This window comes from Hibiscus syriacus, unplaced genomic scaffold (assembly GCF_006381635.1).
Source record: "Hibiscus syriacus cultivar Baekdansim isolate YM2019G1 unplaced genomic scaffold, ASM638163v2 tig00112738_pilon, whole genome shotgun sequence".
Lineage (NCBI taxonomy): Eukaryota > Viridiplantae > Streptophyta > Magnoliopsida > Malvales > Malvaceae > Hibiscus > Hibiscus syriacus.
In genome coordinates, this window is record NW_024063392.1 from 5,541,293 (window position 1) to 5,555,737 (window position 14,445).

The following is a 14,445-nucleotide window of genomic DNA, read 5'->3' on the forward strand; positions in this document are numbered from 1 at the left end:
AATTATTTTACTTTTCAAACTCACTCTTTAACAATAATCTTAAACAGCTAAATTTTAAATTGTATTTTTGTACAATGCTTTTAAAAATTTGTTTCTACAACACTTTTAAAAGTCACTTTTCTAAATCTGCGTCAAAATGACCAACAATAATTTTTTATTTTTAAAAAGGATAATTTTATTAATAAATAAAGAATAATCTTCGTGGCATGTTTTTTCATCTTCTTTTTCAGTCATTTGTTTGTTTTTTTATTTCATGTTTTTCATGGTTAAATTTGATGACGTCACGACTAGCTAAAATGACGCTTATTTATAATTCTATTGACCTTCTCTATCTTGGACCCTCAATGAATAAATTTGATTGTATATGCAAATAAACCACAAAAGGAGATTAAGCTATTGAAAGATTACTATGTACCACAAATCAAAACCGAGCGTCGTTAAAAACTATCGACTAATGCAATATCATGTGATCCAAATTCAACTGTATATAATTTTTGTTCGAGTTTTTTGGTTAGGTTTTAACCTTTTCTATGTACGGTCCTACTATAATATAAAGTGATTAGTTTATTATTTCAATGTTATAAGAAAATGTTCGAATTATACATTTAGTTTACGATATTAATTATAAATTCTTATTGTAATTTTAGATATTTTCACTTTTTAATAAGATTAGTTATTTTTTATTAAAAAAATACTAACTTCATCTTCTTCTATTCTAAAATTTTAATTATTTTCTTTTGATTTATACGTTAAAAGAATTTCAAGTTTTGTATAACAATTAATGGTTCTCTTCTCTTCTCTGTTTCTGGGTTTTCATTCTTCCTAATCTTGGTTAAAGCAGATAGCTGTTCATTATGACCCAATATTTTTGTGGTTCTTATTTCTCAAGATGCGATAAAAAAACATAAAGAAGAAATGGATTCGATAAAAAGGGCATTGACAGTGAAAAATAATAGGACAAACTACATCTGTAATCATTCATCTTTTTATTTATTTATTTCTGGATATCATTAATTAAATTTGATTTAATACAAAAATAAGTATCCAAAAATAAAAATTTAACCGTTATATGATATTTTAATTACCTAAATTTTTTTTTAAATTAATCATTGTTAAATTTAACCGTTATATGATACTTTTATATATATTTAAAAAATTATTTTTAAAGATAAAAAATATTACTAAAAAGGCATCTTAAAAGAAAAATTCCGCTCTCCCGTTGTCCTCTTCCCAAGTCCCATCCCCTGCATCGCCCCCTGCAAATCCCACTTGAGCAACAGCAGCTTGCCCAATAACAAGAAAGAGATGAGAAATCTACACCACTATCAACAGATAACCTCGCATTCGATTTATCCAAAGTTGGTTGTTTTAATTTTAGCATTTAAGAGTTTGAGATAACAATAAGGTTGATGGTCGATCATTGAGTGAACGGCACAGATAAGTGTCGTTCGCAGTAGAGGCAATGGTCAGAGATACTGGTTACAGTTAAACATATGAAATTTCATAGATTTTGTATTTCCTAGATTTTGGATTCAGCTTTGAAATTTCCTGGGAGTTGTACATCACGTACACAATACTTCCAAATACATAGAGGTTTAAATAATCAACTGGTTTACCAGTCCACATCTCTATTGGTATCTTCAGCTCTATTGCAATTGATAGAGCTCGATTCACCAAATAACAGGCCGTATTGACTGCTTCTGCCTAGAATGATTTTTCTAGGCCTGGATCCCTCAACATTTCTCTTGTTCTTTCTAACAAGGTTCTGTTTATTCACTCTGCCACTCCATTTTGTTGAGGAGTGTTCGCCACTGTGAACTATCTTTTGATTCATTATTTCCTAAAAAAGTCATCAAATTCTTCGCTTGTGTATTCTCCTTCATTATCTGTTCTGAAACACTTGATCTTATTTCCAGAATCAAGTTCCACCCGCACTTTGAAGTTTTTGAAAGTTCAAAACACATCTGACTTCTTCTTAATAGGGTACACCCAACATCTCTTGGAGTAGTCATCAATAAATGAGACAAATTATTTTGCACCGCCTAGGGATGTAACTGGTTCTTGCCATACGTCAGAGTGAACCAATTCTAGAACATTTTTTCCTCTAGAATTTGACGTGTTGAATTTCAACCGGTGCTACTTACTTGTTATACAATGCTCACACAAAGTAAGTGATACCTTTGTTAAGCCTGGAAGTAGCTTTTGCTCCACAAGGACTTTCATTCCTTGTTCTGACATGTGTCCAAGTTTCTGATGCCATAGCATTGCAGAATCTGAACTATATGAGGCAACAGAGGCTTCTGCTTCTAGCAAAGTCTCTCCCTTCAGCATGTACAATGCTGCTATCTTTTCGCTTTTCATCACCATAAGCGCTCCACGGAACACCTTCATGATTTCTTTCTGTGTTTCAATCTTGCTTGCATTATTATCCAACAATCCATAGGATAATAAATTTTTCTTCAGGCCTTTCACGTGCCACACATCTCGAACAACTTTAATTGTTCTATCATACATCTTCAATTTGATGGTTCCCATGCCAATGATCTCTAAGGCATGATAATTGCAACTATACACAGATTCTCCTGAGACAGGTTCATAATGATGAAACCATTCTCTTCTTGAGATCATGTGATATGTTGCTTCTGAATCAATGAGCCATATATCTGCATATCTCTTTCTACCTTCTACGGTGGTTGACGCTTCACAGCATAGAGCATCCCCATCATCTGAAGTGTTTGCGGTATTGCCTTGTGGATTGAAGTTTTTATTTAGACTCCAACAATCCTTCTTCAAGTGACCATTCTTTCCACAGTTGGAGCACTTTAAATTCTTCTTGCTTCTCGACCTTGATCTACCATGTTTGTGACTATTGCTTTGGCCACGTTCTGTTGATCTCCCTCCCATCATTGTCATCGTTGTTAACGCTTCTGCTTGTTGCAGATTTACTTGTCTGTCTTCCTTGTTCTTGCGTCGATTTTCTTCTTGTAGAACAGCATCTGCAACGTCATCGAAGACTAAACTGGTGACATTACTGTTTGTCAAGTTGATGATGAGTTGATCATACGAATCTGGTAGACTTTGAAGTAGAAGTTCAACACGTTCTTGTTCTCCTATTTTACAGCTTAAGGATGTAAGCTGAGAAAATAAAGTGTTCAGTGTATTTAAGTGCTCCGTCACTGAAGTAGATTCTGGCATACGGAGAGTGTATAATTTTCTCTTAAGGAAAATTTTATTCTGAAGTGATGTGGCATCGTACAATTTAGTGAGATGATCTCGTATATCCTTAGCTGTCTTCTTCTCCTCAATGCTTGACAATGCTTCACCTGCTAATGCTAGATGAAAGTTTTCCATAGTATTTCCGTCTATCTCGTTCCATTTGTTGTCATCTATGAAATCCATCGGCCTTTCACTGATAGTTGCTAGATAACCGTCTTTCCTCAGGATAGCCTTCATCTTTAATTTCCACAATGAGAAATTTCTCCCATTGAATTTTTCAATATCAAATTTCGTTGCCATTGCTTCTATTTCGGATAGCTCTCACTATTTCACTATCGTGAATAGTTCTCTGGAACCTTCAAAGAATGGGTAATACCTTTTTACTTTCTTATGTTGGAGGATCCACCTTTTGGTGGCAACCACAAAGACAATAAGTAGATATTACACACTCTAATCTAGCTCGGATACCAATTGTTGCGGAAGACGGCTATCGGATAAAGCAAAATCACAACTGACAATTTGAGAAAATAAAAATAAAGATAAAGAAGACACAAAAATTTATGTGAAAAACCCCTAAATAATATAGGGTAAAAACCACGGGCAACGGTAAAAGAATTTCACTATGAGAAAATAGGAATTACAACTTCTCTCGATCTACCAAGGAGAAAACACTGATAATTCTCTCTTGATAAAAAGGAGAAAACAGTTCTCAAGAAACTCTCTAAATTCTCTAGTATTTGGAGAAAGCTAGAATGATTTGGGATGGTTTTGAAGCTAAATGAGCTAGGGTATTTATAATTGAAGTTTAAGGACTAATCTTATAAATACTCTAAATTGTAATGACTAAATTTGCTATTTACCCATTACATAATTTCAACCAAATTAGTTGTATTCCCCCACACTTTCAATATTTTTCCATCGAAAATAGCCCACAATTGTTGAATGGCCAAGTTTGCCACACCTTTGATTTTTTCAACAAAAATAACTTTATCTAGAAACAAAAGATATGCTCTAGATATAAAGAGTTACCTTTTGGTAACTTGAGTTTCTGGCTACTCTTCCTTTCTTCGGACAGCGACTAACAAGATAAGTCTTCTCTCTTTTCTTTTTTTCTCTGTGTCTCTGTTTTTTTTTTTTGATATGTTTGCTATCTCATTTTTTAAGATCAAGAGATGACTTTTTGTGTTCTCGTTATGAAAGATGATGATGCTTTTTTTTTTTGCTACCGTTCTTGACGAAAAGGATGCCCCCTTTCGTGCATATTGGTTGCTGTTTCGGTTTACCAAGAGGAAAATATCTTTTTTTTGTTGTTGCTACATGTCTTTTTTTACCCGAAAAATGCCTCTTTTTTCCGATTCTTTATTATTGCTTCTGTTTTGCATGCGATGGAAGGGAAAGGTTGTGCCATTTCGGTTTATTTCGATGGTGTGGGTGAATCTGGAGGTCGGCCACGGGCACGTGGAAGCTGGTGAAGCCGCATGCATCCGACATTCGGATTTGAACGGTTGGCACTCTCGGGTTACAACCGGGTCGTTGTTTCTCGGGCTACAATTGCTGGGTCATTTAGCCTTATAATTTTTGGGCTTCTTTCAGCTTGTTTTTCGTAATCGTTGGGCCTGTACACACATTTAATAATAATAATAATAATTAGTATTTCGCTTAAGTTTCATCCTCATATATATTGACCACCGATACGTATCTAACCATATATATACCATTTATTTATATGTTTACACACGCACACAGCCATGAATGTAAGTCATAATATAACCCTAATATATATAAACACACGTATAGCCCATATAATTAATAATAATATAAAGCCATAACTAATAGTTAATATTTATTAATAACTAACCCAAATGTAAAAAAAACATATATATATATATATATATATATATATATATATATATATATATATATATATATATATATTCACATAAAACTAATAATATATATACCTATATAACATGCACACTATATATAATTAAACAACTAACCCAATAATCTTTTATTTTTTAAATTTAATTAATAATAAATTATATATATATATACACACACAAATGAAACTTGAATAAAGCCCCAAACAAGATGCTACATAGGTGAAGGTTACCAGAGAATTATCCGAATCTTTCAAAATATCGACATAGACGATAGTACTTTTTTAAATTGTTTTTATTCATCTCTCTAAATTATTATCTTTCACTTCATATTTTCCAGATTATACTTTTTATGTCTGATTATGTATTTTTAACATCCTTATTTTTTCATAAATAACTTCACTTCATACAATATTTTATTAACTAGTAAAGAGAAATTCATGCATATACTTAAACCATCAGTATCAACATTTTTCAACCATTATTTTTATTTTTTTCAGTCATCTCTATAATTCATTTACTACGTCGGATTAGTAAGTCTTCATAGTTATCTTTCATCATCATCATCTTCTTTTTCTTCACCTGAAATTTCATACTATTATTTATATTTTTATTCCTCTCTATAAGTCGTTTGCTACGTTGGATTTGTAAGTCTTCATACTTCTTCTTCTTCTAGATTTTCATCTTCTTCAACATTTCTTCAACTTCCTTCCTCTGCTTATATTTCTCAACTATTGATTTCACCCACTCCTCATATAAAGAGAAGCTTCAATCGAATTGTATGAGAGTCGTCATACCCATAAACATCGTTTTTCAAATCATACACAAATTAATTCCACTAATTCATGATTTGTACAAATTATTTTCTCACACGATGTTTTTCTTCTTAACAAATCACAATACAAACCCCTAAACTCCAAACATCTATTTATAATGATAGGAATTCATTACCTTGAGGTAATGAGTTCCCCTCAACTCCGTTTGTAGCCATTTGAATCTAGTCATTGTCAACATCCAATCAAATATATTTTCAAATTCAAATGGAGAGTTCCTCCTATTTTTTAAATTGAATTTAAAAAATATTTATATTATTTTAATTACAAAAAATTGTTTTTATTAGAACTCGTCACCTTGAGGTGATAAATTAGCTTGGATATATTAAAAAAATCCTCTATATGAGACCCACATGGATCTATTACAAAATAATTTCCAAGATAAATAACCACCTCGAAGTGACGAATTTACTTAACATTGTAGCATTTGTCATAGATGTCAAAATAAAAGTTTAGGCGCCCTATTGGGCAAAATAATTTTATCACCCACATTATTGTCCCGAATTTTACTTATACATGCTCCATCTAATGAGAAACGTATTCAATTATCAACACCAAGTGGTGGTGGTGACCGTGATATAACTCATACGAGGATAAGAAAACAGTTTTATGATTCATTTACAAGTTCATTTTCACATAGTTTAACTACAAATGATAATGAAATTAGTGAATCATTTCATGATTCTAATTCCAAACAACGAAATGCATATTATCCACCTTTCCTTAAACAAAATTCAAACTATGAATTTTTTGGTTACTTACAAATTTGTATCATCCAGATATTTTTTTATATGTTGGTCTTTATAAAAAATATTAGAATAAACGTGTCATATTTTATCTGACATGCACCTTCATTATTACCACAAGAATTGTTATAATCATGACTAGTACTTGACATTGATAATTGAACATTTTCTCATTGAATGGGTAGGTGAAATGTCATTTATATCTTCACCTTGAATTTATTCATTAGTTTCATTAAGTAACTCTATAGGCAACCATGAAAAATTATGTTTACAATCAAGCATAATATCATCTCTTTCTCAATTCATGCATTTAATAGATCCTCATCTTTAAAAATATTATCAAGATTGATCATATTAAAACTCATTTCTAACTCTTGTGCACTTTTTCTTCTCATGTCTTAGCTTCAACCTCAAATTATAATGGACATAAATTAGCTTTTAATATTTATGCTCGAATCTATTTCTCTTTTTTGTATGGATCAAACTAAATATACTCCAATTGTGCTCACAATTTGAAGATGAAGTTGTTTGACTCGAAACTTTGACAGTGATACGTTGAAGTTGGTACACAATTTTCATAATTAATTCGGTATTTAGCTACAAAAATACAAATATTAAGATATAATTTGCAAAATATCTATAAATAGAATTTCATTATCCATAAAATTATCGAGGTTAAATTATTTTTGTTTACCAAGATTAGACTTTAGAACTGAAGCTTAAGCTAATGATGTTTCAAAAGATTTTATTTTATATCGATATAAAAAGAACTAAAAATAAATGAATTAGTAGTTGCGATATGATATTTTATAAATTTTCATAATAATTTGAGTATATAAAATAGACACATGGTTAATTGCCAGATTTTACCATTCAAAGTAAGTTGTAGCCATTGTATAACATTTCTAACCTCATTCATAATTTTATAATGCACTTCACTCGTGAGATTGTCTCCATATAAAAATTATAGATTCAAAAAGGTCTTATATAAAAATAATATAGTAAATATCTAAAAAGTGTTATAATTTAAAAATTTAAAAGTTTTAAGACATATCAACAAAATGTAAATCATTATGAAGCTGTTTGCTCTATTTTCTATCAATTATTTTTTAATATTTTTAGTAATAGTGATAATGTCTTTAAATCGCCAATTTTGATCTATGCATAGCTTCATAAATAAAACAAATTATTGATTTTTCATCACCATCATATATTCTTATACTTTAACCAACGATTCTTGAATTTTTAAGACATCTGTAACCTTTTTCTTAAATTGACTAAAATCAATGGTTTCCATCATGTCTAAGCTAGTTGGTTTTGTTGCATACACGGACCTTCTCCGTTCTAAAGAAATCATCATTTCTTTTAATGTTTGTTCGCTTCTAACAACGTTTTCTAAAGTAATAAAATTGATAGAAAAACTAGTAATCTAAAATTGCAAGAGTTATGTATCATTTTTATTTGATTCATTTTTACTTAATATAAGATATTTTTACACTTTTTTTTTATCGATTTGTTCTAAAATAAGATCCAAACAATAAGTAAAACATGCTAGCAAATACAAGTGTTTTATTTTTTGTATTAGCATTTAACCACCTACTTTGATTGTTGTTTTATTATTTGCAACAACTTGAATAATAGAGTTTTTACCAATTTCATTAATTGTTTTTTTTTATTATGTCAAAATAATACCCAACGCTATAAGAGTTAACATTGTTCGGATCTATTGATTTTTAAAAATAATACCTCTAACATTATATATCAAAAAAATTAATTATATGATACTTTCTTGTTTCTTTTCACCATGTCACATATAATGATCACACCTCTTTCTTCTCCTATGGTTTAAAATTATTCACTCATTCTTGTATTTTTTTTATCTCATTATTTCAAATATAGTCATGTCATCTCATAAGCTGAAGGACTCCTAATAATTTGAGTTACATGTTGTAGAAATGATAACTCGGTAATTTTGCAGGTAAAGTTTCATGTAATATTAATCTTGATATTATTTTCTCCAACTTTGCTTTTGTGTTTTTAAAAATTCTATAGTGAATTTCGATTGCATCGAACCTTTTTATTTTTTGAAGAATGAAATCCATATGCTCTAATCTAGCTTTAAGAGAACCGAAATTAGTCCATTGATGTTCCCTTCCACTTTTTTATAACCATTAAATTCTTGAGTTTTATAAGTATTATCTTCCTCGAGTTCATTAACTGAATCTTCATCAGTTCTTACTCTTCGATATTATCTTTGTTCTCATTCGATTTTGGATCTTATACTCTTATATCTCACAATAGTTAATTTCTCATCAGCAAAATCACTATCAACATAATTTTCATGATCTCTTAATCTTATTATTTTTTCTAATTCTTTTTTCTCTCTCATATTTCAAAATTTGTTCATCATAGTATTCATTAAATTGTTGAATAGGATTTCTTTAAATTTCTGTCGAGACATTTAGACAATATGTTACAGTTCTTTGTTTTACAACCAAAAGCTCTTTTAATCATGTTATTCCCTCTTTTGATATTTTTATTCATATAATTAACATTTGACATTATTAAGATGATCTTCAACAAGCCCACTAACTGATTTTCAATCATGAATGACATTATCTTATGATGATACATCAACAACACCACTAATTGTTTTAAGGATGAGAGACCAAAACATAATTAAAATGTACCTTTAAGTGTGGTTTAAAATAAATAATAGTTGAGTGACCAAAATAGAAACTAAATAATAAATGAGTGACTTAATATGTAATTTATCCTTTGTTGGCATGGGGGCCATGACGTAGGTAGGCCTGATTAAATTTAACTAGTAAGATAAATATACATTTAAATTAAGTAATAAATAAAATAATAATTATATAACTTGTTGTAATTTTTACTTCAAGATTGAGGTTAGATCAACCAACAATTGTCGAAATGAAAAAAGAAGAATAGGTCTTGGAATTGTGAAGAAAACTGATATGAGAAATTTGGAACTCAGTTCCTATTGGCCTATTTCTCCGATGATTTGTTTGTGGTTTTTAACACTTAAAAATAAAATATATACTATTTACTGATATATTACTCTTATTTTCCCTTTATTGTTTGAATAGTTGTATTTGTCCAAGAATATTCGTTTTCATTCTTTGTTTAATGAATGTTGCAGTATCAAAGGGAAGACCTGTCCTTCCTTTTCCAAATATGATAAAAAGATATGGTACTTTCAAGTGGGTCTCTCTTTTATCCAAAATTTTTATATTAATAAATGAGCATTACGACTTCTCTGAGGTTCAAACATTGAAGTCATGTTAGGTGTTCCCATTTGTTTTAATGGTCACCTATCCTTTTTAAATTTGATTTTTTTAATATAATATAAGGATTTTAAAAAAAATACTATTTCCTAATTATATATACTTATAATCCATCTTCAAACATTAAATAAGGACGTTTCATCTATGTGGTATTATATTTCGTCAATTTAAAAGTCTATTACGATGTAACCATTGATGGACCTAGGTGAGGAGTAAAATTATCATATATTTTAAATTTTTTTATGTATTTTTTATTGAAAATATGTTTTCGTCCCCTAAAATTTTATAAATTCAAGTTTATCCTCCTAAAATTTTATAAATTCGAATCCGCCCCTACTAACATAAAATCCTACGACTGTCCCTAAACATAATATATAGCCTAATACAACGCTACGGAGTAATTTCAGACTACAAAAACCGTGGTGCGATTTCTCATTACGTTGCATTAATATTACATTGTGGTGATTGTCAAAATCGATATGATGTGTTTGTTACACTACGTTTAGTACTATAGTGATAACAGTGGCTCCCCAATTGGTCAGAATTTTGTCCTCGAGTAGGTTCAAAGTTGAGAAGAAGTGAAGTGGCCAAAATTGATTCCGATTGTACTACTAGGGTGGTGGTTGAATCAACAACAAGATGTAATGGAGCAACTTGTTGATCTGGAACCCCACAAAGCAGTGAAACATGAAAAGCAGGTTCAATGCATGGTCTCTAGCCAATTCAATTAGGTAGGTAACTTGACCGATGAAATAACGACGTTCAAGCTTATAGTGACGTTGAAGCCGTACTAAATTCTGACAGCTTTTCCTAGCTCATTCTTCTCATCTAAATGAACGCTCTCTAGCTGGATGCCTGTGCTTGAATTAAATACAATATAAGGTAATCAACATGTATAGTTATCATATAGTGTAAAGCAGGGATTAATGTAGTACTCGGCTCATTTACGGCTCTAGACATGTATATTAGATGAGAGAATAAAGGACCTCTTTTATGCCATTTATTGGGAAGAAATAGGGGTGTAAATGAGTTGAGTCGAGCTCGAATATTACCGAGCTCAACTCGAACTCAAAAATTTTAAATGTAGGCTCGACTAGACTCGAAAATTCGCGAGCTTAAAATTTTCAAGTTTGACTCAAACTCGAAATATAATATTGAAACTCGACTCGAACTCGAAAAGGCTCGAACTAAAAAAAAAATTCAGGAGCTCGATTAAAGCTCGAGACTCGAGCTCGATTGAAGCTCGATTTTGAGTTCGATTCAAGCTCGAACTCGATTCAAGCTCGAACTCAAACTCGAATTAGAGCTCGATTCAAGCTCGAACTCAAACTCGAATTTGAACCTACAAAAATATTATAATACATTTAAAATATATAAATAATTTTTCCTTTAATCAACCATCACCAATACATTTTTTTATGATAATATGAACTCATTTCAAAAGAAATATATTAAATGCATTCAAGGTGGATCCAAGTTCTTCCCTGAAAGCTCACTTGTTTTCGAAGTTTGATAACCATTTAAGGTAGGTTGCTCCGAAATATACATTTACAAAGGGCTATATAGAATATCCGGATCCTCTTCAACTTTGTACAATGAAATATGACATTCCCTACAGGAATTTTCAAACTAGAACTTCATAATCCAAAGCAGGGTTAGCTTAGTTCCAGTGCAGCTACACTAGAAAATATAAAATTGTACCTGACCAACCACTCTGCAGTTGTTGGGAAAATCTGCATGATTCCTACCGTAGTTACCTTGGCTTTCTTATCATATTGCATGGCAAGAGGCTGTCTATTACTTTCAAGTTCTGCAATAGCAGAAATCATCTCCTGCAGAACATTGAAAAAAAATCCCAAACTTTAATAATTAGATGTATAATAACTTCAAATCTTCTACAGATTATTCAAGATGTAGTATATGTTCTTAGTGGAGCATATACAGACCAACTATCTGGTAGCCGATTGAAGCAGCCTTTGTTAAATATAAGTAATTAGTTATGCTATGTGTAGAACTTGAATTAAGTATAGTACAATACACACATTATTAAAGTTCCACTCTTTATTTGCTTGAAACAAATGGTCAAAGCCTATAGCTTGGACAAAGCTACCATACAGGGCCAATCAAACAAATATAGAGGAAGGGGGAGAGAGAGAAATGGAAAAGTTTCTTATAAAAAGGATAGATTTGAAAACCTGGCAATTCATCTATATATAGTATCATTTTCTTGTATTTTTGTGGTATCATAATCGTGTTAAAATATTTTATATTTATATAAATTTTGATACGTTAATAACTTGTATTATATAGATTTCGAGAATTTCATACATTCGTGTCATCAGAAAAGTCATTCCCTGTAGATTGGTAAGATGAAACTAAAATCAATAAGTTTGGATAATTTTAATCTTAAAAACGACATAATAAATTAGAATGAGGCAAGAAATACTTCATCATAAGTACAGGCTAGATGTTTCGGTGATAGTTGACATACCGACTCGATATGTGTATCAAAATGTCTTCTAGTTACGATTTCCGCAACAGCCTGAAACAGCAGCATAAGATAAATTAGAAGTGAAATTTTGTATAGGAGTAAACAAATAAAATTACTGAATCATCCTAATGTCTTGTATGATCAAATCTGACCACCAAAACAAGATTACTTATGGAAGATAAAATGTTATAAAAGAAATTCTGACTTCTTATCCATTGGAACTTACATTGTCAAGAAATATAACCTAAACACTCTAATATGCCTTACCTTCCCTTCAAGTCGATGCCCACTTTGGTATTTCCAGATGCATGCTTTTCATACAGCTTAGATATGATATCCATTCAATTGAGTCCAGCATTCTCTGTGAGGGTTCTTGGTACCATTTCAAAACTTTCAGCAAACTTAGCAATGGCATATTGATCCAATCTGCAAAATAACCATTTACCCAATTAGCCAGTAGTCCAAAATCTACTGTATATTCCAAAATTTATATATATATATGTGTGCAGGTAAAATGTTATCATGACTCGATCATGCCATCATGACTCGATCATGCCATCATGACTCGATCATGCCATCATGACTCGATCATGCCATTCATGCAATTCAAGAGCAGCACATAATATGCAGGGTGATACTTTATAGTAAAGAAGTAAAAGCATAAAAATAATAGATCACCCTGTTTCCTTAAAGGAGAATTCTTTCAATCTTCTAACCAACTCAATTTCAGTAGTTGTAGCTCCAGGAACCATCCGACTGTCCCTGCACATTGCCTGACAAAAAATACGGCATTAAGAAAGTGATAATGATACTTCCCTTGAAATTTACATCCAAAAATAAACAAAAAAATGTCTCAAAAGGTAAGAAATACAGAACTCAATAAAGTTTACAGAGGAGAAACAGTACAATACTTGGAAGAATACTTAGAAACAAAGTAAATATTTGGCAACTATCACCTTATATGTATTCACCCCATCATCAACAGCTCTTTCAAGATCATCCAATATACTATCAGTACTTCCTCGTAGAAGCACAGTGGATATCTTGTTACCACCTTCTTCACTTCTCACCACAGTGACCTACACTTAATAGATAATACAAAACAAACTGAATAAAAGACAAGAAACCAAATACGAGTAAAAGCAAACTCATAAAACATACCCGAGAACCACCGATTTCCTCAACTGAAATTGAATCAATAAATCCCAAATCATCAGCCTTCAGTTGGCTGAGTTTCAACTGTCAAAAGAATTAAAAGCTCATCAGATTGCAAACGAAAAACATTATCTTTTTTTTCCTTTTACTATAATCTAGATAGAATGCTCACAAGAGCGGAAGTTCCTGTTGTGCGACAAAAACGCCTCAGTTCAAATTTCGAGCTGATTTGACACAAAATCATTCGACCAACAAAAACCATCAGTGGCCAGAGAACCAGTAAGTAAAATCTTACCTTCCGTCGATAGGAGCTTGCCTTTGTCGCCCGAAGTCTTGGGGAGCGTTTAGGCCATGGTGGCTATGGGTTTCTACTAGGACTGCGAGTGGACGAGGTTTGAGAAGAGAACGACGAGGGAGAAGTTTTAGCCAGAGAAAGTTTGAGGGGAAATGAATTAGGGTAAGAGTTTTTACCCTAGATATCCTACTTTAGTGTTCCTTTAATTTGTACTTGTTTTTAATTGTGTCTTGTAATTTTAATTATTTTGCATTGTAATTCCTTAGTTGGCTTGTTTAATTTAATGAGTAATTTTTACTTTTTATGCATATTTTCAGTTTTATTTTGTTTTGGTCCTTCATGGTATTTTTAAAATATGAGTTTAAGTTATTAATAGTAGGTTTAATCTTATATTGTTTCATCTTAATGTATGTGCATTTGCATTTCATTCGTATGCATGCATATATAGTGTAAGCACACTTTAGTTTAGGTAATAATTTAGTCTCTCTTAAGAATTGTCTTCTTTAAGTAGTTGTGTATAT

At 31.2% G+C, this 14,445-nt stretch overlaps 1 protein-coding gene across 1 annotated transcript; it reads right to left on the reverse strand.

Moving 5' to 3' along the window:
• Positions 1-11,454: 11,454 nt before the first annotated feature.
• Positions 11,455-13,909, reverse strand: LOC120182993 (T-complex protein 1 subunit theta-like). Its single transcript, XM_039187799.1, has 7 exons — positions 13,802-13,909; positions 13,636-13,713; positions 13,431-13,553; positions 13,153-13,247; positions 12,742-12,900; positions 12,475-12,525; positions 11,455-11,815 (listed from the first exon to the last, which is right to left on the reverse strand). The coding sequence occupies exons 1-5, from the start codon at positions 13,889-13,891 to the stop codon at positions 12,816-12,818; spliced, it is 471 nt and encodes a 156-aa protein (XP_039043730.1). The 5' UTR covers positions 13,892-13,909; the 3' UTR covers positions 11,455-11,815; positions 12,475-12,525; positions 12,742-12,815.
• Positions 13,910-14,445: the final 536 nt, after the last annotated feature.